The 23,957-nt window shown below is 50.1% G+C and overlaps 1 protein-coding gene across 1 annotated transcript in view; it reads left to right on the forward strand.

Annotated features, from left to right (window-relative positions):
- LOC148218095 (uncharacterized) overlaps window positions 1-23,957 on the forward strand; it is a 261,533-nt gene that overhangs the window by 44,665 nt on the left and 192,911 nt on the right. Inside the window, 1 exon segment of the mRNA XM_088158050.1 lies at window positions 14,096-14,420. Within this exon segment, the coding sequence (XP_088014176.1) occupies window positions 14,096-14,420 (325 nt within the window).

Below are 23,957 nucleotides of genomic sequence, written 5' to 3' on the forward strand. Positions count from 1 at the left end.
CAACACTTGGTCTCTGTCAGAAGCTGTTACTCCTTCCTGGAATGATTTTTGCTTGGAAGTGATTATGTGCAGTGTCCACGCATCTCCCCAGCCCATCAGTGCCTCACACACGAGGTGACCACCAAGCCACTCTCCGGCCATCTGACCCGCAGCTGAGCCCTTCCCAGAGTGCCCGCACCCGCAGGGAGCGCAGGGCTGGATTTGGCCGCCAGAGAGTTGGTGACCCTCGTGAGATCCTCGGTGCATTTAGTTCCTACAGGAGTGTGGGCACCGCTGGGAAATGATCTGCATGCCTTGTTAATTGGATGTTCTTCCACCGCTAGCCTGGGACAGGATCTCTCCCGGTGCTCCTCTCAACTCCCGGGCCTCTCCTCAGCCAATCAGAGAAGGCACCAAAATAATTGAGCCAATGAGAGCGCGTGGCGCTGATGACTCCTCAGGCAGTCCCAGAGCGCCCAGAGCTCCTCACCTGGACTCCACCCGCGCCCCGCCCCCAGCGCCCCCCGCCAGGAGAATTTGGGGAGGGGGTATCGCGTTTTATCTTCTTTTTTGTTGTTCCAGAGTCAGGATTAAATGCTCGAGAGACGGAATTTCGTGTTCGGACTCAGATGTTTATTAATTCTTATCTATATTACAGTGAGTTCTACAGCACTTACAGCTAACAGGCTAAAAATGGCGACGTACCTCTCTCTACAAGGCCTTTTAAGGGCCAATGAGTCCAATTTAAAAAAGACACCATAATAGCCCAAGAACCAATCAGCCATGACCTGCAATGGGGAATTTTCTATCTAATTACAGAAGTACCACCTAGAGCCATGAAGAGAGTGAAGAAGAAAGAAACCTCCGCCCTAAAATCTCCATCTTATTTAATATATATTACTACATTCTAAAATCACAAATTTTATTTTTCCACTATGTGACACTGCACATTTCTATTCCAACAACACACCAGTGATCCCAGTTCTATCAGTCAATTCTGGAAACCTTCTTCACAGGCTCAGGTCAAAAGCAGTGTTTTCCTGGGGGTCAGTGCCTGTCAGCAGAGAAAGCCCAAACCCCTCAGTTTCCAGGGTTCCAACAGGGGGAGGTGTCAGACCCTGCCCAGCGCTGGCCATGGGGCGTGTGGGGCAGCTGGGGCCCTACTGGTGCCACTGGGAGCCCCCCGGGCTGGGGGCGCGGAGCTCTCGGGTGAGCGGGAGAGGCGGGAAGTGGTGGAACGGTGGGAACGGTGGGGAGACAAAGGGAAATGGGGAGATGGGACCCCGAAACAGATGTTGGGGAGGGCTGCTGACTGGGGAATGTTGGGAAAGGGGGAGGAAAATACAGAGAAGCCTGGAAACGAGGAACTGTGACTGTGGGAAGAAGGGTCCCATGACGGCCGTGGGGCACTGGGGGTGCCGAGTCGGGGTTGCCCCGGAGCTCTTGGCTACTGTGGGCTGCTGGGGGGACAGCCCCGGACCTGTGTCGTGCACACACAGCGCTGTTCCAGGAGATGGTTTAGTCCGAGTGTCACTTCATTCACGGCACCGACCGGCTGAGGTTCGTGGAGAGGAACATCTCCAAGCGGGAGCAGTTCCTGCACTTGGGCAGCGATGTGGGGCTGCACGTGGGGACACCTCCTTTGGGGACAAGGCTGCCAGGCACTGGAACAGCGACCCGCAATGGATGGAGTACAGACGGGCTGCGGTGGACAGGCACTGCCGGCACAACTACGACTTGTCCAGTCCGTTCCTCGTGGAGCGCAGAGGTGAGCGTGGGGCAGAGCGTGTCCCCCCCTCGGGCCCTGCCCTGGGAATGACCCTGGAGCCCCTCAAAACCTCCCTGGGAATCACCCGAGACACGTCAGCCCTTCTTGTGCCCATCCCCGGGGCTTCCTGCCCCCTCACCCCAAGTGACTCCAGTGGATCTCCCAGTCCATCCCAGTCTCTCCCAGTGTCCTCACAGTCCCTCCCAGTGTCACCAGAGTCCTCCCAATTCCTCTCAGTCCACAGGTATTCCATTCCCTGTCCACTCCCAGAGCAGAAAAATCTCTCCAACCCCTTCCCCCCACCCAATGGGGATCACCAGGACCACGGATCACCAGGGCTCTGCCCAACGGGGGTCACTGGGGATCATCCAACACCGATCCTCCCATGGGGGATGGAGCTGGAGCAGAGCACGAAGCTCTTCCCACACTCCGGACACTCACAGGGCTTCCCTTAGTGGTGCCTCCGTTGGTGTTTGGACAAGTGAGAGATCTGTGAGAAGCTCTTCCCACACTCAGGACACTCGTAGGGCCTCTCCCCAGTGTGGATGCGCCGGTGGACAGTGAGGTGGGAGTTCCGTTTGAATCCCTTCCCGCAGTCGGGGCAGCGGAAGGGCCTCTCCTCTGTGTGAATCCGCTCATGTAGGAGGACATGGGAGCTTGTGTAAAACCTCTTCCCACATTTGGGACACTCGTAGGACCTCTCCCCAGTGTGGATGCGCTGGTGTCTTCTCAGGTTGGTGCTCGACTGAAAGCTCTTCCCACATTCCAAGCAGGTGTAGGGCCGTTCCCCTGTGTGGACCACCTGGTGCCGGATCAGATGGAAGCTGTCTCTGAATCCATTCCCACATTCCTCACACTCGTAGGGCTTTTCCCCAGTGTGGATCCTCTGGTGCCGGATCAGCTCAGACCTCCGGCTGAAACCCTTCCCACATTCCAAGCACTTGTGGGGCTTCTCCCCTCCAGGAGGCTTCTCCACCAGCTCTGAGCTCTGCCTGCATCTCCGGCCGCCTTCCCGGCTCAGGGAGGGTCTTTCCTCCTCGCAGCTCCCTGGGCTGGGTTTGCAGCCCCTCCTCGTGAGAGATCTCTGGGGCTTTTCTGCTTGCTCCATCCCCGCACACCTGAGGAATGAAAATTCCTGGATTAGGGGGAAATAACAAGAAGAGAGCTCCATAAACTGGGTGTTCCTCCTTGCCCAAGTTCATCTCTGGTAGTCATTGAGCATCTTGTGTCTGTAATAACCTCCCAAACACCAAGATTCCTGCTTCAAATCCTCCAAACTTTAACACACGGATCAAAAACTCCCCAAATAACAAGCTTCAGCCAAAATCCACTCCAAAATTGTGCTGGTTTGAAAGCAAAACCAATGAGAGAATCAGTCAGAAATACAATTCTATAGGAAAAAAGATGAGAGAAATAAAATACATGCAATAGTCGAAAAGAAAACAACTGACAGAATCAGAATACAACCTGACACCCCGCTAGTTAGGGTGGTGGTAGCAATCCCGATGAAGTGGTCTTGTTGTAGTAGTGATGCTGTAGAAAGGTCTGGTAGCTCTTGTCCTCTGGAAACCAGTGGGTAAGGGCTGCCTTGGTGTTCCAAATCTCAGATTTTATCTAGGTAGGAAAGGCTTGGCTCCTCCCCCTGGCTGGAGCATCTCCCAATGGGATGATGGAATTTTATCAGTCATGCAGTGGCACTCAATGGCCCATTAACAGAAGATATCTCCCTGGAGGAAGGATGGGTTGTGGAAAAGATAAAGAACACTGCCCCAGCTGGTTTTAACAGATGGCCCATTAGCAGAGGATATCTCCCACAGAGATAAGGATCACTGCTCCATCTGTTTTTATCCACCACTCTTTGTTCTTTTGTTTCTTCCCAGGACCTCCGACTAGTTACTTCATGTTTGCTGCTGATTTCTTCTCCCTTTTGAAGATGAAAATGGTAAAAGTGTCTTTGACCTGCCTTGCTGGATATTGTAAAGAGGAACAGTCATCTACTGCAAGTGGAAGTGTCACAGGTGGAGCAGAGTTCTGTGAGTGCTGTATCAAACCAGACCTCGTCAGACCTGCCAGAACAACTGGTCCATGCTGCCCTTCACTGCTCTGCCTGTTCCCCACTGTTTCATGCCAGAGTAATTTAACTGCTGTTAACTGGGTGTGTGTTTCACTCGAGCCAGTCCAGCAGAACCAGCAGAAAGCAGCCCCAGAATGAATGGGGCTCTGCAGAGGAGCCCCAGACTATTCATCAGCCTGCCCGCAGAACTGGCTCCAACTCTGAACCCTTGTGACCACACTCTGAAGAAGACACACTTCTGATATTTCTGAGGCACTTATGACTGAGGCACTGCACGTGCTTGTGCAGGTAAGAATCCCAAAGTTCTTTTTCTTACTTCAGGAAAAACCCTGCAGCAGTGCATACCCAGCATCTGCTATCAGCACATTCTGGCTGCACGTGCAGGAGAAGCAGCAGCAGCATTGTACACGTGGGTTTGTTAAGCTGAACTCCCCTACACTTTGAACAGTGCTCATCACAAATATATTTAATGGCACACCGATGCCATACATTTCTCCTAAAAGCCTCCCTTGTAACTAAACTTTACTGGAAAGTTAATGCCGAGGATGAACGAGCAACTTCGGTCTCAGTCCGGAGGTGGAGGGGTTCTAAACACTGACTTTGCGAGAGCAGCATCTCTCCTGAAGCGCTCGGGGCCACCCGAGGCGCCGCCGGGAGCGCGGTGCAGAAGCCGGCCCGGACTCAGCCGCAGCGCCGGGCACCGCGCATCGCTGCTCTGCAGGGCGGCCCGCACGTCCTCCAGCAGCTGCCGCAGGCTGCCCTTCTCCTGCTGCAGCTCGGCCATGCGCTCCTCGGCCCGCTCCAGCGCCACCATCTCCTCGCAGCGCTCTCGGGAGCAGGGCCCCGGCGGCCGCCGCTCGGGCTCGGCGGGGGCTGCGCGGGCGGATGTGGCTCTCGATGTGCTCGCCCTCCCGGCCCAGCGGCAGCCGCGGCCCCGCGCGGGTGCTGAAGTGGCCGCAGAGCCGCGCGTGGAGCAGGCGGAAGGTGAGCTCGGCCCAGAGCCCGTCCCACAGCCCCGCGCACTCCTCGGGCTCCGCCGTCTCCTCCGGCCCCAGCGCCCGGCACAGCGTGCGGGACTCCTCGCCGGGGATGCGGCCCGGCCCGGCGCAGTCCCGCTGCTGGAAGATCTCCTGCAGGGACTGCTCCGGGCCGCTGGCCAGCACGACCATCTCGTTCTCCACGCCGCGCTCCAGCCCGTAGCGGTGGGCGAGGGCGCTGAGCAGCCACTGCGTGCGCCGGGCCGGCCGCCCGGAGGGGTCCCAGCCCTCAGGCGGCTCCATCGCGCCCGCCCGGCCCGCGGCGCTGCCCGAGCATCCTGAGCGCCGCCCGCCCGAGCGCTCGGCCCCGGCCCCGGCACGGAGCGCCCGGCTCGCCCCGCACGGAGCCGCGTCCGCCTTTGTCCGGCAGGAGCAGGGACTCGGGCAAAGCGGGCAGGTGCCGCCCTGCTCCCTTGGTCTGCCAAGCCCGAGCCCCAAGTGTGGGTTTATTCCTTAGCTAATTTCTCCCTGCTTTCTCTCTGACACAAGCAAGACGATAGCATCGCACAATCCAGTTTGACAAGTAAGGCTTGTGAACGTGTGAGTGCTTCCACTAATTAAAAAACTCGATGTGCTTGAATGTCGACCTTCTGTTCGCTCAGGCTCCTGACCTCTGTAGATGAGGTGACTTCCAGGTGTTGGTGTGTGGGTGTTAAGAGGTCTGTGTTAGAGATGAGTAAGTGTTCAACTCGTTCAAACGAGCTGCCCAAAGCAGTGACGTTGGTCTCTCTTTGCCTGGGGAGCAGGACCGGCATTGTTGAACGCAGGCAGCAGCACGAGCAGGGCTCCTCCAGCAGCAGGGACACACCAGGAGCCAGAGGGGACCGTGGCACCAGAGGGGACCGTGGCACCAGCCGTGCCCGAGGCCTGAACAGGCTGCCAAAGTCAGGTGGTGCTGACAGGCTGCGTTAACAGCCCAGGTAAGGCGTGGTGAGGAGCCAGGGCTGGGGGCCACCCAAGGAGTCCTGTCAAGAGCAAATCGTTCTAATATTCTCTCTAGGACAAAAAGGGAACAAACCAGTCCAGTTGATATGTGAGGAAAAAGAATTCAAGTTCGTTTAAAACGCTGCTTAATACAGGGTTGGGTTTCTTTTGAGTGAACTGGTGTTAATAAATATTCGGTCCCATATGATGGGGTTTCTCTGCAAATAGGCCTTGATGGGAAATTACTGAATACCTTTTGTTTTGCTCTTTCTTAAGTTGAGCACCTGAGTAGCTTTGTTGAGGAATGGAGAACTATTTGTAGGTCAGTATTTTCTCAGGAGGAGCCTTAAATTTTAGCACAGGAGGAAGGACAGGCAAAGGTTTGAAAGCCTTCCTCTGCTGAAGTGACACACTTTGAGAGGAGTCTGTGAGGAGAAGTCCCCTCAGGCACTGCCAGGGCTGTTTGCCTCCTCTGCAGGCTCAGTATTCTGAGAGTTCCACAAGCCTCAGATGCCACTGTATTTTCCCCTGAATATTTTTTTGTCGTGCAGTACACAGGGAGAATATTTTGTGCTAGATTCTCCTCTGGGCTGAGAGGAATGTTGAATTTGTCTTTACAAATGAGCTCTGGATCTGCCTGTAGATAAGGCTAGCACTGAGAGATAAAAGAAACAATGGGATGGATTCCACTGATTGATGAATGGAAAAAGATGTTTGCCTTTACAAACAAACTGTAAGGCTGCTGATAAACCAAATTGGATATCAAAAGATGGAAGAAGCAAGGGGGGAGGGGAAACTATGAATTATATAAAAAATAAAAATGAAAAGGGAGGGTTATACATTAGAGGGGAATTTCAGGTATCAGGCGTTCCGAGAAGTCTGTGCCTCTCAAGTACCTCAGCCAATGGGGAAAGAGAGAGGGAAATGCGGCTGGGAAAATAGGATAAAAAGGAGGCTGCGTCCTCCAAAAATTTGAGAGATCCCAGGGGAATGTCCCATGGCCTCTCCCTTTATTCGAATAAAGCAAAAAGGATTCCTCTGTCTCCTTTTTGGACATAAACCTCTGGTGTTTGTGGATTAATTTTCCTGACAATTTTGGGAGCTCGTCCGGGATCTTTCCACCGTCCGGGGCGGCGAGTGGAGCTGAAGGCGCCTCACCCAGTTTGGGTGATCAGCTCCCCTTGGTGCCGGCCGGTACCGGGCGATCCATTGGGTTCCCGAGACTGTCCAGGAGACAGACGAGTGGCGGACCAGGGGGGTCCGTGAAGAGTCCACAGGGAAGGACCACTGAAAATCTCACCGGTGAGTAAAATGGGATCTTCGGGGAGCAAACCTGGGAGGGCACCCATGGAGGGTAGCACAGGTAAAACGGGGCACCCAGAGAGGGTTGGAAAGGTGAAGCCGGGAAGGGGCCCCGGCAAATGGGATGACGATCCCATAATACCCCCGGAGAGTCCCTTGGGGAGAATGCTGAGGTCTTGGGAGAGATTGTATATTCACCCAGAAGTAACTATGGAAATAATGGTAAAATATTGTTATTTTGTGTGGCCAGAGTATAAGTTGGCAAGGGGACTTATATGGCCACCTTATGGAACAGATAAAATTCATTTGTGATGAATTTTGTGAAGGTACTTAGAGGAGAATTGGAAAGGATGGATTGAAAGGGAATGTGGATTAATATGGGTCAGACAAGAAACAAGAGAAATTTATGTGTTAAGAAAAAAGAGGAGGAAGAGGAAAGTGGTGAGGATTGGAATGTTTTTCAGCTCCTTCCCCCGTCTTGTCCTCCAGTGTTGCTAGCTGACCCAGGGTCAGCTGCAGGTCGTCTGTATCCTCAACTTTCAGAGCAAGGGGATCAGGGAAATGTTATTCCCACAGCCCCACCTGAGAAGGGTGATGGTGTAGGGGGAGGGGAGCAGCATGTTGTATCACCCCCCAGAACTAGAATTTGAACTCAGTTTAGGGCATCAGAAGCCCCCCAAGAGACAGGGGTACACCAGATGCCACTCTGTCAAGTTCCTTTGGGGGGTCAAGGGGGAGGATTTGGGTTTGTAATTGTACCACTTACTACCCAAGATATAAGAGGGTTGAAAAAAGAATTACCCCCATATTTGGATGATCCCATAGGGGTGGGGGAAAAGATAGAGGAATATTTGGGAAATGGGGATTATACATGGAAGGATTGGGATTTTCTTTTGGGAATTTTGTTTGGGTCATCAGAGAAACGAATGATTTTGCAGAAAGCTCGGCAGCTGTGGGAGGATGAACACCCACAAGCAGCAGGGGGGGCTGGACCCAATGCACCTACGGTGGGTGATGCCATCCCCCAGGCAGACCCCCAGTGGGACCCAAATAACCAGGCCAGTCTGGCTCACCGTGATTGCCGTGCTTATTTGATCAGGGCAATCAAGTCAGCGGCTCCCAGAACGAACAACATAGCTAAGGCTCTGTCGTTAGAACAGGAGAAACAGGAAAGCCCTCATTGGTTGGAGAGGATTAGGGATGCCTTGAGGAAGCACGGGGGGATGGATCCTGAAGGGCCAGCCTTCAACACATTGCTTAAGGTACAATTTGTTACTAAGGCCTGGCCTGATATAAGGAAAGAAGTACAGAAAGATGAAGAGTGGCAGAATAAGCCTCTAGAGGAATTGGTTAGAAAAACACAGCAGATATATGTAAGAAGGGATGAGGAAAAGGCAGAAGCTAAAGCAAGGATGATGGCAGAGTTTTTGCAGCCCCGGAGGAATAAACCACAGGGTCCAAGGGGTCCCCAGGGACAGAGGGGACGGGGTCGGCCACAAGGAAGGGGCAGAGGGATTCCCTCCTCGGCAGGGGACAGCCGACCCAAACAGCGGCTGGGGAAGAACCAGTGTGCTGTCTGCAGGGCAGAAGGGCATTGGAAAAACGAGTGTCCGCAGAAACAACTGGACCCTGAGGAGGAGGAAGTCCAGAGGATAATGGAAATGGATTGTTAGGGGTGTCAGGGGCTCCTATTATACCAAGGACCCACCACTCAGGAGCCCTTGGTAACTTTTAAGGTGGGTCCGGATCGAGAGGAGGTGTGTTTTCTGGTAGACACGGGGGCCTCTCTGTCCACTTTAAGTTTTATACCTAAGGGGGGAAATTGTCAAAAAGATCCTTGGTTATTCAAGGAGTAAGTGGGAAGGATGAGCGAGTGCATTTTATTCAACCGCTGTTAATAGATGTGGGGGACAGATTTGAAGTGCATGAATTCTTGTTTGTTCCTAATTGTGATTATAATTTACTGAGAAGAGATTTGATGGCTACAATGGGAATGCAAATTAGCATTGTAAAAAAGTGACACGGAGTCCGAAACTGTGATATCTTTGTGTAAAATGTCTGAGAAGTCTTATGCTGAAATAAGTCAGGAAGTATGGGCAGCCCCAGGGGCAAATTGGTTAATGTCCCATCTTATCTCTTCCAGATGCAGAAAAAAAAAAATGAAAAATTTCAACTATATGTGGATGTCAAACAGGGTCATGCTAAAGGAATTTTGGTGCAAGAGCATGGGGGAACACGGAGGCCTGTTGCCTGTTTTTCTAAGTTGTTAGACCCGGTGCCAGAGGCGGCCCCATTGTCTGCAGAACTGTGCAGCCACAGCTCTGATGGTGGCTGAGGCCCGAAAGCTGACAAGGGGAGGGCATCTCATTGTTAAAGTCCCACATCAGATTAAAGCTTTGTTAACTGAGAGAGCCTCTAAGTGGATGACGAGTGCTCGATTATTACAGTAGGAATCTTGTTTAATGGAACAGGAGGATTTAGAATTTAAAGGTGGGGAAATTTTTAATCCAGCCTCTTATTTAAATGGCCCTGGAGAAAAGGGGGGGCAGGAAGAAATCCATGATTGTATCCAGGTTATAGACCTCCAGACACGGGCTAGGGAAGATCTACGGGATATTTCCTGGCCTGAGGGAGAGAACGTGTTCATTGATGGGTCCTCCAAGGTGGTAGAAGGGAAACGATTTACAGGATACTCTATCGTGAATGGGAAGCAATTAAAGGAAGGGGGGAGGTTACCACACACCTGGTCAGCTCAGACAGCAGAGCTGTACGGGCTTGTGAGAGCCTGTGAATTATACCAGGACAAGACATTAAATATCTTTACTGATTCTAAATATGCATATGGGGTGATACATGCATTTGGAAAACTATGGGAAGAAAGAGGTTTATTAAGCTGCAGAGGAAAGACATTAGCTCACGAGAACTTAATCTCTCGCCTACTGGAGGCAGTGAATTTACCAAAAAAAAGGTGGCAATAATCCACATTAAGGGGATCAGGCAGGATGGTCGGAGGAGGCAATAGGAAACCGACTGGCTGATGAAGAAGCTCGCAAAGCTGCATTGTTGCCAGAAGTCTCTAAGACCCTGCCTTTGCTCCCAGTAACTGCACCGCTGCCAGAGAAACTCTCTTTTCCACCAGAGGAACTTGAGATAATTAAAAAGAGTGGGGCAGAGAAAAGAGAAAATAATTGGTTTACAAGGGATGGTAAGCAGTGGATACCAAAAGCTCTGGCCTTACAATTGTTAAAACAACTTCATGGAGTCATTGGGGCTCCCGAGGACTGGCAGAAGCCTTCCTCGAAATGAACACTGCTGTTGGTCTCTTTAGCCTGGCAAAGCGAGCTATTGAAGGCTGTTTGACTTGTGCTAAAACCAACAACAAAGTTACAAAGAAACTGGCCAGGGGAGGGAGGCGTTGGGCAGTACGTCCCTTCCAGAGATGCCAGGTGGATTTTACTGAAATGCCTCGAGTGGCAAGATTTAAATATCTTCTGGTAATAGTATGTCAATTAACCGGGTGGCCAGAAGCATTTCCAACTGTGTCAGCAACTACAGGATCAGTTGTTAAAGTATTTTTGGAACAAATAATTCCAAGATAAGGGATGGTGGAAGCAATAGATTCAGATAGGGAAACTCATTTTACAGGAAAAATTCTTCAAGGAGTTATGACTGCTTTAGGAATACGGTGGAACCTCCATACCCCCTGGCACCCACAAAGTTCGGGCCAGGTTGAGAGGATGAATGGAGAAATAAAGAAACATCTCCTGAAGCTGGTAATAGAAACTAAGATGCCGTGGGTACGGCTCCTGCCCCTGGCTTTAGCAAGGATAAGAGCCAGACCCAGGGAAGATATTCAATTATCTCCCTTTGAATTGATCTTTGGAATTCCTTACCCTTGTAATTCTCAGCCGAGTGGGGGGATAAAGATAAGTGATGTGTATTTAAAACAATATGTGGCTCGGATACTGTCTCTTGTGAAATCTCTTTGACAGGAAGCTCAGCTGGCACAGACCCTGCCTTTGGACTTTGCTGTTCACAACATCCAACCGGGACACTGGGTCCTGGTTAAGGAGCGGGAAGAAGCACCACTGGTGGCCAAGTGGCGTGGACCTTTCCAGGTGTTGCTGAGCACAGACACAGCCGTCAAGACAGCTGAACACGGCTGGACCCATCACACTCGGGCCAAGGTCTCTGCAGCCCCAGAGATTTGGACATCTCAGCTGGAGGAGAAGGACGGGAAGCCGCGACTGACACTCGGCAGGAGGGGACTGGAGCAGCAGCCAGGGCGTCGACATCGGGGGAAGCCTCGTGTGCCCACCCACAGAGTGCCTGCTGAAATAGTCTGTGTGGGCATCCCTCCTCTCAGATCTCCAGGCACTGGGGGCCAACCCTTGCTGTCATTGTTTTCTTTATGTTAAGCCTTTTCTGTGCCTTCACTCGCCACAAGTGGTGTGAAAGACAACGTGAAAGTAAAAATTAAGTTAGGAAATTAGATTACACAATCAGAATGTTTCTCTTAATAATGTTACCTTTATATTATCACTTAGGTAGGAGCCAAAAATGGGAAAATAATTGTTTTGACCTTAGGAGAAAAAGTAGCAAAAACCTTTATGGGAATGGGACATGTTTTCTTGGCTACCTGGTGGACTATAGGTTAAACAATTACTTTTTTTCCTCTTATGTGCTGTAGCAACTCTAATCTTTTTACCATGCACGATCCCTTGCTTAGTACAACTTATTCAACATGTGATCAAAGGGATGCAGGTAATAGCCACGCCTACTGATCCAGAGATGGTTACAAAAGGACAGAAATTGATGTCACTCCAAATAATTACAAAACCAAAAAGAACTCAGGAACAAGAAATTAAGTCAATGATAGCTAAAGTTTGTAAAGACAATTATTAAACAAATAAAAGAGGAGGGATTGAGAGGAATGTTAAATTTGTCTTTACAAATGAGTTGTGGATCAGCCTGTAGATAAGGCTAGCACTGAGAGATAAAAGAAACAATGGGATGGATTCCACTGATTGATGAATGGAAAGAGATATTTGCCTTTACAAACTAACTGTAGGCCTGCTGATAAATGAAATTGGATATCGAAAGATGAAAGAAGCAACGGGGGGGAAACTATGAATTCTATAAGAATTAAAAATTAAAAGGGAGGGTTCTACATTAGAGGGGAATTTCAGGTATCAGGCATTCCGGGAAGTCTGTGCCTCTCAAGTACCTCAGCCAATGGGGAAAGAGAGAGGGAAATGCGGCCGGGAAAATAGGATAAAAAGGAGGCTGCGTCCTCCAAAAATTTGAGAGATCCCACGGGAATGTCCCATGGCCTCTCCCTTTATTCGAATAAAGCAAAAAGGACTCCTCTGTCTCCTTTTTGGACATAAACCTCTGGTATTTGTGGATTAATTTTCCTGACAGAAAGAACTTTGGGATTCTTCCCTGCACAAGAACGTGCAGTGCCTCAGTCATAAGTGCCCCAGAAATATCAGAAGTGTGTCTTCTTCAGAGTGTGGTCACAAGGGTTCAGAGTTGGAGCCAGTTCTGCGGGCAGGCTGATGAATAGTCTGGGGCTCCTCTGCAGAGCCCCATTCATTCTGGGGCTGCTTTCTGCTGGTTCTGCTGGACTGGCTCGAGTGAAACACACACCCAATTAACAGCAGTTAAATTACTCTGGCATGAAACAGTGGGGAACAGGCAGAGCAGTGAAGGGCAGCATGGACCAGTTGTTCTGGCAGCTCTGACGAGGTCTGGTTTGATACAGCACTCACAGAACTCTGCTCCACCTGTGACACTTCCACTTGCAGTAGATGACTCTTCCTCTTCACAATATCCAGCAAGGCAGGTCAAAGACACTTTTACCATTTTCATCTTCAAAAGGGAGAAGAAATCAGCAGCAAACATGAAGTCACCAGTCAGAGGTCCCAAGAAGAAACAAAAGAACAAAGAGTGGTGGAAAAAAACAGGTGGAGCAGGGATCCTTATCTCTGTGGGAGATATCCTCTGCTAATGGGCCATCTGTTAAAACCAGGTGGGGCAGTGTTCTTTATCTTTTCCACAACCCATCCTTCCTCCAGGAAGATATCTTCTGTTAATGGGCCATTGAGTGCCACTGCATGACTGATAAAATTCCATCATCCCATTGGGAGATGCTCCAGCCAGGGGGAGGAGCCAAGCCTTTCCTACCTAGATAAAATCTGAGATTTGGAACACCAAGGCAGCCTTTTTCCATTGAATTCCAGAGGAAAAACCAGACATTTCCATTTCATCACTGAACCTTTGGAGGAAAACTGCACCCTTCTAGAGGACCAGTGCTCAACTGAACAACATCTGTCATCCAGGAGGACTGCAGCCACCATTTAATGGGACTGCTACCAACACCCTGACTGACGGGGTGTCAGGTTGTATTCTGACTCAGTCAGTGTTTTGGGTTTGTTCTTTGTAATGCTGTAGTTCCATTTTAATTTTTCCTCTTAAAGAACTGTAATTTCTATTCCCATACCTTTCCCTGAGAGCCCCTTAATTTCAAAATTAAAATAATTTGGAGGGAGGGGGTTTACATTCACCATTTTAAAGAGAGGTTCCTGCCTTTCTTAACAGACCCCTGTCTTTCAAACAAAGACAGGAGGTTTTTGGTTCTGAATCCTGGTGTTTGGGAGGTTCTTACAGACATGACATGCCCAGTCCTCCTGAATTCTGGAGATGAACTTGGGCAAGGAGTTTATGGAGCTCTCTTCCTGTTTTTTCCCCAAACCAGGATTTTTCATTCCCAAGGCGTGGGGGGATGGAGGACGGTGAAAAGCCCCATAGATCCCTCATGAGGAGGGGCTACAAACCCAGCCCAGGGAGCTGCGAGGAGGAAAGACCCTCCCTGTTCCAAGAAGGTGGCCAGAGATCCAGACAGAGCTCAGAGCTGGTGGAGAAGCCTCCTGGAGGGGAGAAGCCCCACGAGTGCTTGGAATGTGGGATGGGTTTCAGCTACAAGTGCAGGCTGATCCAGCACCATATGATCCACACTGGGGAAAAGCCCTACGAGTGTGGGGAATGCAGCAAGAGCTTCAGCAACAGCTCCACCCTGATCCAGCACCAGGTGATCCACACAGGGGAACGGCCCTACACCTGCTTGGAATGTGGGAAGAGTTTTGGGTGGATGTCCTCCCTGAGAAGCCACCAGCACATCCACACTGGGGAGAGGCCCTACGAGTGTCCCAAGTGTGGGAAGAGGTTTCAGAGAAGCTCCAATCTCCTCCTACACGAGCGGATTCACACAGAGGAGAGGCCCTTCCGCTGTCCCGACTGCGGGAAGGGCTTCAAGCAACATGGCAACCTCACTGTCCACCGGCACATCCACACTGGGGAGAGGCCCTACGAGTGTCCTGAGTGTGGGAAGAGCTTCTCACAGAGCTCTCACTTGACCCGACACCAACGGAGTCACCACTAAGGGAAGCCCTGTGAGTGTCCCGAGTGGGAAGAGCTTCGTGATCTGCTCCAGCTCCATCTCCCATGGGAGGATCGGTGTTGGATGATCCCCAGTGACCCCCGTTGGGCAGAGCCCTGGTGATCCATGGTCCTGGTGAACCCCATTGGGTGGGGGGAAGTTGTTGGAGAGATTTCTCTCTCTTTTCCTTCTGTTGCTATGATTTGATTGGTAATAAATTCCCTTGCTGTGCCCAGGCTGGGTCTGTTACACCCATTTTGCTGTTTTGTGTGTTTGCTCTCCCTGTTTTAATCTGACCCTGGAGCTCCTGGTTAAACTTTCTCTTCCCTTGCAGCTGGAGGAGCAGGATCAGAGTGGCTTTAGTGGGTGCCTGGCATCGGGCCAGCGTCACCCAGGCCATGGGCACCCCTGAGATTCCAGTGTGGGGATGCATTCCCCCACTCCTAGATAAAGTCCCACCCAAACTGCGGCCAGGATGAAACATGGTTATGACTGGAGCCCACTCTCTATCAACAGAAATCCAAAAGGAGACCTTTGAGCTCTCCTTGGCCACCGTGGGCTGTGACCAGCAGTCTCCCTCTGAGGGGGCTCTCAGAGCCAGCAAACCCTCGGCTTTGCTGTGCCTGGAGGATCACTGAAACACGACGTGTCCTGGGCCCATACCCTCACTGCTCAAGGCCCCATCCTTCGGCCAGTGGGAGATGCAAAAACATCTGAAGGGAGGATTTCACTGAGCTCTGGGGGGAATTGTTTGCACTGACTGTTCCTGTCTGTGTGTGCCCCTGCACATATGCTATAGCAAATCTGGGAGAAATACAGCTTTCCTAGATGTGGAAGTACCTTGGATATCTAAGTTAGGCCTGTAAGCAAGGTTCAGTTATAGTTATGAAAATACTTAAATGCTGTTAAATGCTAAGTGTTTTGCTAAGTTCTTAAATGTAAGTCATAAGTGTTGTTATTGTATTAAGTTGCTAAATACAACTTGGAAGTTACAGCTGTAAGTTAGGTTAAATGCTGTTAAGTGTTATTGCTCTGTGGAATTGTTAATGTTATCAGTTAAGTTAGGTATAAGTTCGGTGTTGTTGTCTGTTGAATTGCTAGGCCTAAGGTATAAGTTAAGTTACAAATTAAGGTAGAAGTTAAAGAGTTGTTTAAGTTCTTTTTTTAAGTTTTTTTTTTAAGTTGTTAAGTTTTTAGGCCGTGTTCCTTTTAATCCCTGCATGCACCTAAACACAGCACACACCCACCCACACTCCCCTAGGGAGTTCCCAGTTAATTTCAGTTCTGATTGCATGGATTTTATTTGGTGTTGTTCTTGCCTTGTTGTGCCTCACCTGTCCTGTAGGCAGTAGAGTGAGTCTTGCCAACAAACCTATTGTACTTTGTTGCTTAATATTAAATCTGACTTTTGTTCATGTCTTTGTCACCGATTTTTAAGCGATCTCAAACGCTCTCATTCATGACAGCACCACAATGTCCCGCATCACCGAGGGCCCTGACACACGCCCGTGTCACAAAGGGCCACCCCCGGCACCCAAGAGCAGAGGGACAGCCTGGAAGCGGCCCGGAGCAGCCCCGGCCTCGTGGCCTTGTAGCCCCTGGCGTGGCCAGAGCCCTGGGAGGCTTTGGGGTCCCGACTTTGGTGTCCCAGGGGTTCCCCGTCTCCAGGCTCATCCCTTCTCCAGGCTCCCCTCACTCCCGGCTCTCGGGGTCCCCCCTCTCCAGGCCCCCATTTCAGGCTCCGGCACTCCCGGGGCTCTCCCCTTTTCGCTTTCCCCCCCTCAAGGCTGCTCCCCTCGCCCTGCCAGTCCCGGGCGATCGCCACGGGGCTCCGGGGACCTCCATCCCCCACCCACCGCCGGGGCTCTGTCTGCAGCCGCCACCCAGACATCCCCAAAAAACCACCCGGGGACCCCACAGGATCCCCCAAAAGGGGATTTCGGGACAGCTTTGGAGCCCTGCAAGATGCAAACATCGCTCCGCCCGCCGTCTCCCGAAATACACAAACAGGGAGACCCAAAGATACTTCGGGTGAGCTCCGAATATCCCTCGCCCTCTCAAAAAACCCCTGCCAGGACGGCCCAAGATATTGGGGGCGAGGTCCCTCTCCCGGGTCACCTATGTCACGAAAATTAATCCACAAACACCAGAGATTTATGTCCAAAAAGGAGAGAGAGGAGTCCTTTTTGCTTTATTCGAATAAAGGGAGAGGCCATGGGACATTCCCCTGGGATCTCTCCAATTTTTGGAGGACGCAGCCTCCTTTTTATCCTATTTTCCCGGCCGCATTTCCCTCTCTCTTTCCCCATTGGCTGAGGTACTTGAGAGGCACAGACTTCCCGGAACGCCTGATACCTGAAATTCCCCTCTAATGTATAACCCTCCCTTTTCATTTTTATTTTTTACATAATTCATAGTTTCCCCTCCCCCGTTGCTTCTTTCATCTTTCGATATCCAATTTCATTTATCAGCAGCCCTACATTTGTTTGTAAAGGCAAATATCTCTTTCCATTCATCAATCAGTGGAATCCATCCCATTGTTTCTTTTATCTCTCAGTGCTAGCCTTATCTACAGGCAGATCCACAGCTCTTTTGTAAAGACTAATTCAACATTCTTCTCAACCCCTCCTCTTTTATTTTTTAATAATTGTCTTTACAAACTTTAGGTATCATTGACTTAATTTCTTGTTCCTGAGTTGTTTTTGGTTTTGTAATTATTTGGAGTGACATCAATTTCTGTCCTTTTGTAACCATATCTGAATTAGTGGGCGTGGCTATTACCTGCATCCTTTTGATCACATGTTGAATAAGTTGTACAAAGCAAGGGATCATGCCTGGCAAAAAGATTAGAGTTGCTACAGCACATAAGAGGAAAAAAAGCAGTTGTTTAACTTATAGTCCACCAGGTAGCCAAGAAAACATGTCCCATTCCCATCTTTTTCAGCTTTGGACTGGTACATGAGCTAATTTTTTTTATTCATTTTGCAATTTGTTTCACCACTTTTCCATTGTCCTCTATTTGCCTATTTAGGCAATAAGTGTCTTTTTCAGAAGAATGAATCAGCCATGGACTTCCTTCCTCATCCCAAAATCCTATTCCATTACAGACTTTACTCAGGGTGCTAATCTACTATTGAGGTTCAACTGGGCTGGCCACCCATGGCCAGTTTTCAGATTCTCCTGGACCTCCCCCAACAATTGCTAAGGTTAAAGGTTTTTGCTACTTCTTCTCCTAAGGTCAAAAAATTATTTTCCCATTCTTGGCCCCAACCTAACTGATAATATAAAGGTAACATTATTAAGAGAAACATTCTGATTGTGTAATCTAATTTCCTAACTTAATTTTTACTTTCAAGTTGTCTTTCACACCACCTGTGGCGAGTGAAGGCACAGAAACGGCTTAACATAAAGAAAACAATGACAGCAAGGGTTGGCCCCCAGTGCCTGGAGATCTGAGAGGAGGGATGCCCACACAGACTATTTCAGCAGGCACTCTGTGGGTGGGCACACGAGGCTTCCCCCGATGTCGACGCCCTGGCTGCTGCTCCAGTCCCCTCCTGCCGAGTGTCAGTCGCGGCTTCCCGTCCTTCTCCTCCAGCTGAGATGTCCAAACCTCTGGGGCTGCAGAGACCTTGGCCCGAGTGTGATGGGTCCAGCCGTGTTCAGCTGTCTTGACGGCTGTGTCTGTGCTCAGCAACACCTGGAAAGGTCCACGCCACTTGGCCACCAGTGGTGCTTCTTCCCACTCCTTAACCAGGACCCAGTGTCCCGGTTGGATGTTGTGAACAGCAAAGTCCAAAGGCAGGGTCTGTGCCAGCTGAGCTTCCTGTGGAAGAGATTTCACAAGAGACAGTATCCGAGCCACATATTGTTTTAAATACACATCACTTATCTCTATCCCCCCACTAGGCTGAGAATTACAAGGGTAAGGAATTCCAAACATCAATTCAAAGGGAGATAATTGAATATCTCCCCTGGGTCTGGCTCTTATTCTTGTTAAAGCCAGGGGCAGGAGCCGTACCCACGGCATTTTAGTTTCTATCACCAGCTTCAGGAGATGTTTCTTTATTTCTCCATTCATCCTCTCAACCTGACCCGAACTCTGTGGATGCCAGGGGGTATGGAGGTTCCACCATATTCCTAAAGCAGTCATAACTCCTTGAAGAATTTTTCCTGTAAAATGAGTTTCCCTATCTGAATCTATTGCTTCCACCATCCCATATCTTGGAATTATTTGTTCCAAAAATACTTTAACAACTGATCCTGTAGTTGCTGAAACAGTTGGAAATGCTTCTGGCCACCCGGTTAATTGACATACTATTACCAGAAGATATTTAAATCTTGCCACTCGAGGCATTTCAGTAAAATCCACCTGGCATCTCTGGAAGGGACGTACTGCCCAACGCCTCCCTACCCTGGCCAGAACAACTTTGTTGTTGGTTTTAGCACAAGTCAAACAGCCTTCAGTGGCTCGCTTTGCCAGGCTAAAGAGACCAACAGCAGCGTTCATTTCGAGGAAGGCTTCTGCCAGTCCTCGGGAGCCCCAGTGACTCCCTTCATGAAGTTGTTTTAACAATTGTAAGGCTAGAGCTTTTGGTATCCACTGCTTACCATCCCTTGTAAACCAATTATTTTCTTCTTTCTTCTGCCTCACTATTTTTAATTATCTCAAGTTCCTCTGGTGGAAAAGAGAGTTTCTCTGGCAGCGGTGCAGTTACTGGGAGCAAAGGCAGGGTCTTAGAGACTTCTGGCAACAATGCAGCTTTTCGAGTTTCTTCATCAGCCAGTCGGTTTCCTATTGCCTCCTCCGACCATCCTGCCTGATGCCCCTTAATGTGGATTATTGCCACCCTTTTTGGTAAATTCACTGCCTCCAATAGGCGAGAGATTAAGTTATCGTGAGCTAACGTCTTTCCTCTGCAGCTTAATAAACTCTTTCTTCCCATAGTTTTCCAAATGCATGTATTAACCCATATACATATTTAGAATCAGTAAAGATATTTACTGTCTTGTCCTGGTATAATTCACAGGCTCTCACAAGCCCGTACAGCTCTGCTGTCTGAGCTGACCAGGTGTGTGGTAACCTCCCCCCTTCCTTGAATTGCTTCCCATTCACGATAGAGTATCCTGTAAATCGTTTCCCTTCTACCACCTTGGAGGACCCATCAATGAACACATTCTCTCCCTCAGGCCAGGGAATATCCCGTAGATCTTCCCTAGCCCGTGTCTGGAGGTCTATAACCTGGATACAATCATGGATTTCTTCCTGGCCCCCCTTTTCTCCAGGGCCATTTAAATAAGAGGCTGGATTAAAAATTTCCCCACCTTTAAATTCTAAATCCTCCTGTTCCATTAAACAAGATTCCTACTGTAATAATCGAGCACTCGTCATCCACTTAGAGGCTCTCTCAGTTAACAAAGCTTTAATCTGATGTGGGACTTTAACAATGAGATGCCCTCCCCTTGTCAGCTTTCGGGCCTCAGCCACCATCAGAGCTGTGGCTGCACAGTTCTGCAGACAATGGGGCCGCCTCTGGCACCGGGTCTAACAACTTAGAAAAACAGGCACCAGGCCTCCGTGTTCCCCCATGCTCTTGCACCAAAATTCCTTTAGCATGACCCTGTTTGACATCCACATATAGCTGAAATTCTTTTTCTGCATCTGGAAGAGCCAAGACTGGGGCATTAACCAATTTGCCCCTGGGGCTGCCCATACTTCCTGATTTATTTCAGCGTAGGCCTTCTCAGACATTTTACACAAAGATATCACAGTTTCGGACTCCGTGTCACTTTTTTACAATGCTAATTTGCATTCCCATTGTAGCCATCAAATCTCTTCTCAGTAAATTATAATCACAATTGGGAACAAACAAGAATTCATGCAATCTGTCCCCCACATCTATTAACAGTGGTTGAATAAAATGCACTCGCTCATCCTTCCCGCTTACTCCTTGAATAACCAAGGATCTTTTTGACAATTTCCCCCCCTTAGGTATAAAATTTAAGGTGGATGGAGAGGCCCCCGTGTCTACCAGAAAACACACCTCCTCTCGATCCGGACCCACCTTAAAAGTTATCAAGGGCTCCTGAGTGGTGGGTCCTTGGTATAATAGGAGCCCCTGACACCCCTAACAATCCATTTCCATTATTCTCTGGACTTCCTCCTCCTGAGGGTCCAGTTGTTTCTGCGGACACTCGTTTTTCCAATGCCCTTCTGCCCTGCAGACAGCACACTGGTTCTTCCCCAGCCGCTGTTTGGGTCGGCTGTCCCCTGCCGAGGAGGGAATCCTTCTGCCCCTTCCTTGTGGCCGACCCCGTCCCCTCTGTCGCTGGGGACCCCTTGGACCCTGCGGTTTATTCCTCCGGGGCTGCAAAAACTCTGCCATCATCCTTGCTTTAGCTTCTGCCTTTTCCTCATCCCTTCTTACATATATCTGCTGTGTTTTTCTAACCAATTCCTCTAGAGGCTTATTTTGCACTTTTCATCTTTTTGTACTCCTTTCCTTATATCAGGCCAGGCTTTAGTAACAAATTGCACCTTAAGCAATGTGTTGAAGGCTGGCTCTTCAGGATCCATCCCCCCGTGCTTCCTCAAGGCATCCCTAATCCTCTCCAACCAATGAGGGCTTTCCTGTTTCTCCTGTTCTAACGACAGAGCCTTAGCTATGTTGTTCGTTCTGGGAGCCGCAGACTTGATTGCCCTGATCAAATAAGCACGGCAATCACGGTGAGCCAGACTGGCCTGGTTATTTGGGTCCCACTGGGGGTCTGCCTGGGGGATGGCATCACCCACCGTAGGTGCATTGGGTCCAGCCCCCCCTGCTGCTTGTGGGTGTTCATCCTCCCACAGCTGCCGAGCTTTCTGCAAAATCATTCGTTTCGCTGATGACCCAAACAAAATTCCCAAAAGAAAATCCCAATCCTTTCACGTATAATCCGCATTTCCCAAATATTTCTCTATCTTTTCCCCCACCCCTATGGGATCATCCAAATATGGGGGTAATTCTTTTTTCAACCCTCTTATATCCTGGGTAGTGAGTGGTACAATTACAAACCCAAATCCTCCCCCTTGACCCCCCAAAGGAACTTGACAGAGTGGCATCTGGTGTACCCCTGTCTCTTGGGGGGCTTCTGATGCCCTAAACTGAGTTCCTCTTCTAGTTCTGGGGGGTGATACGACATGCTGCTCCCCTCCCCCTTATCCTTCTCAGGTGGGGCTGTAGGAATAACATTCTCCTGATCCCTTTGCTCTGGAAGTTGAGGATACAGACGACCTGCAGCTGGCCCTGGATAAGCTGGCAACACTGGAGGACAAGACGGGGGAAGGTGCTGAAAAACATCCCAATCCTCACCACTTTCCTCTTCTCCTTTTTCTTTTTTTTTTCCTTAACATATAAATTTCCTTAAATGCCTCCACAAAATTCAACACAAATGAATTTTATCTGTTCCATAAGGTGGCCATATAAGTCCCCTTGCCAACTTATACTCTGGCCACACAAAATAACAATATTTTACCATCATTTCCATAGTTATGTCTGGGTGAATATACAATCTGTCCCAAGACCTCAGCATTCACCCCAAGGGACTCTCCAGGGGTATTATGGGATCGTCATCCCTTTTGCCGGGGCCCCTTCGCGGCTTCACCTTTCCAACCCTCTCTGGGTGCCCCGTTTTACCTGTGCTACCCTCCATGGGTGCCCTCCCAGGTTTGCTCCCCGAAGATCCCATTTTACTCACCGGTGAGATTTTCAGTGGTCCTTCCCTGCGGACTCTTCACGGACCCCCCTGGTCCGCCACTCGTCTGTCTCCTGGACAGTCTCGGGAACCCAATGGATCGCCCGGTACCGGCCGGCACCAAGGGGAGCTGATCACCCGAACTGGGTGAGGCGCCTTCAGCTCCACTCGCCGCCCCGGACGGTGGAAAGATCCCGGACGAGCCCCCAAAATTGTCAGGAAAATTAATCCACAAACACCAGAGGTTTATGTCCAAAAAGGAGACAGAGGAGTCCTTTTTGCTTTATTCGAATAAAGGGAGAGGCCATGGGACATTCCCCTGGGATCTCTCCAATTTTTGGAGGACGCAGCCTCCTTTTTATCCTATTTTCCCGGCCGCATTTCCTCTCTCTTTCCCCATTGGCTGAGGTACTTGAGAGGCACAGACTTCCCGGAACGCCTGATACCTGAAATTCCCCTTTAATGTATAACCCTCCCTTTTAATTTTTAATTCTTACAGAATTCATAGTTTGCCCCCCTCCGTTGCTTCTTTCATCTTTCAATATCCAATTTGATTTATCAGCAGCCCTACAGTTTGTTTGTAAAGGCAAATATCTCTTTCCATTCATCAATCGGTGGAATCCATCCCATAATTTCTTTTATCTCTCAGTGCTAGCCTTATCTACAGGCAGATCCAGAGCTCATTTGTAAAGACAAATTCAACATTCCTCTCCAAGGGGTCCTGTCTGAGGCAGCAGTGATGATGGTGGAGTGGGAGGAGGAACAGGCACGGCAGTGCCAGAGATGGCTACAGGCTGGGCACAGGCTGGCCATGGGTCTGATGGTGCTGTGCAGTGCCGTGTGTGAGTAAAAACCAGTATGGACCGGTATAAACCAGTATAAACCACTAAAATCCTGTATAGACCACTATAAACCAGTATGGACCAGAATAAACCAGTATAGAGCAGTACAAACCAGTGCAGACCAGTTTAGGTGAGCTGGGCTCCAGGCTGGGCATGGGCTGGCCGTGGGGCTGATGGTGCTCTGTGTGAGTATAAACCAGTAGAGACCAGTATGGACCAGTACAGACCTGTACAGACCAGTATGGACCAGTAGAGACCTTCCCCTGTCCCAGGATGGGGACACTGGGCTGGCACTGGGAGCACTGGGAAGGAACTGGTTTGGTGACATTGAGATGGTGACATTGTTTTGGGGACAATGAGTTGGTGACACTGGGATGGAACTGGGATGGAACTGGGGGCACTGGGATACAACTGGGAGCACTGGGCTGGTGACACTGGGACAGGACTGAGGACAATGAGACTGAACTGGGGACACTGGGGTGGTGCCATGGGTGGCACTGGTGATGCTGAGATGGCACTGGGGACACTGGGACAGGACCAGTGACACTGGATTAGTGACACTGGGACAGAACTGGTGGCACTGGGATGGAACTGGCCACACTGGGTTGGTGACCCTGAGCTGGCACTGGGAGCACTGGGCTGGCACTGGGACCACTGGGCTAGTGGCACTGGGACAGGACCGGTGGCACTGGGCTGGGGACACTGGTATGGGTCAATGATGGGGTGGCACTGGGCTGGCACGGGGACACAACTGGGACAACTGGGACAAGAAGACTAGGACAGGCTGGGGGACACTGGGATGGCACTGGGGACACTGGGCTGGTGATGACATTGGTATGGGGACACTGGGGATGTG

This window comes from Sturnus vulgaris, unplaced genomic scaffold (assembly GCF_052056855.1).
Source record: "Sturnus vulgaris isolate bStuVul1 unplaced genomic scaffold, bStuVul1.hap1 Scaffold_195, whole genome shotgun sequence".
In the NCBI taxonomy this organism is placed as follows: domain Eukaryota; kingdom Metazoa; phylum Chordata; class Aves; order Passeriformes; family Sturnidae; genus Sturnus; species Sturnus vulgaris.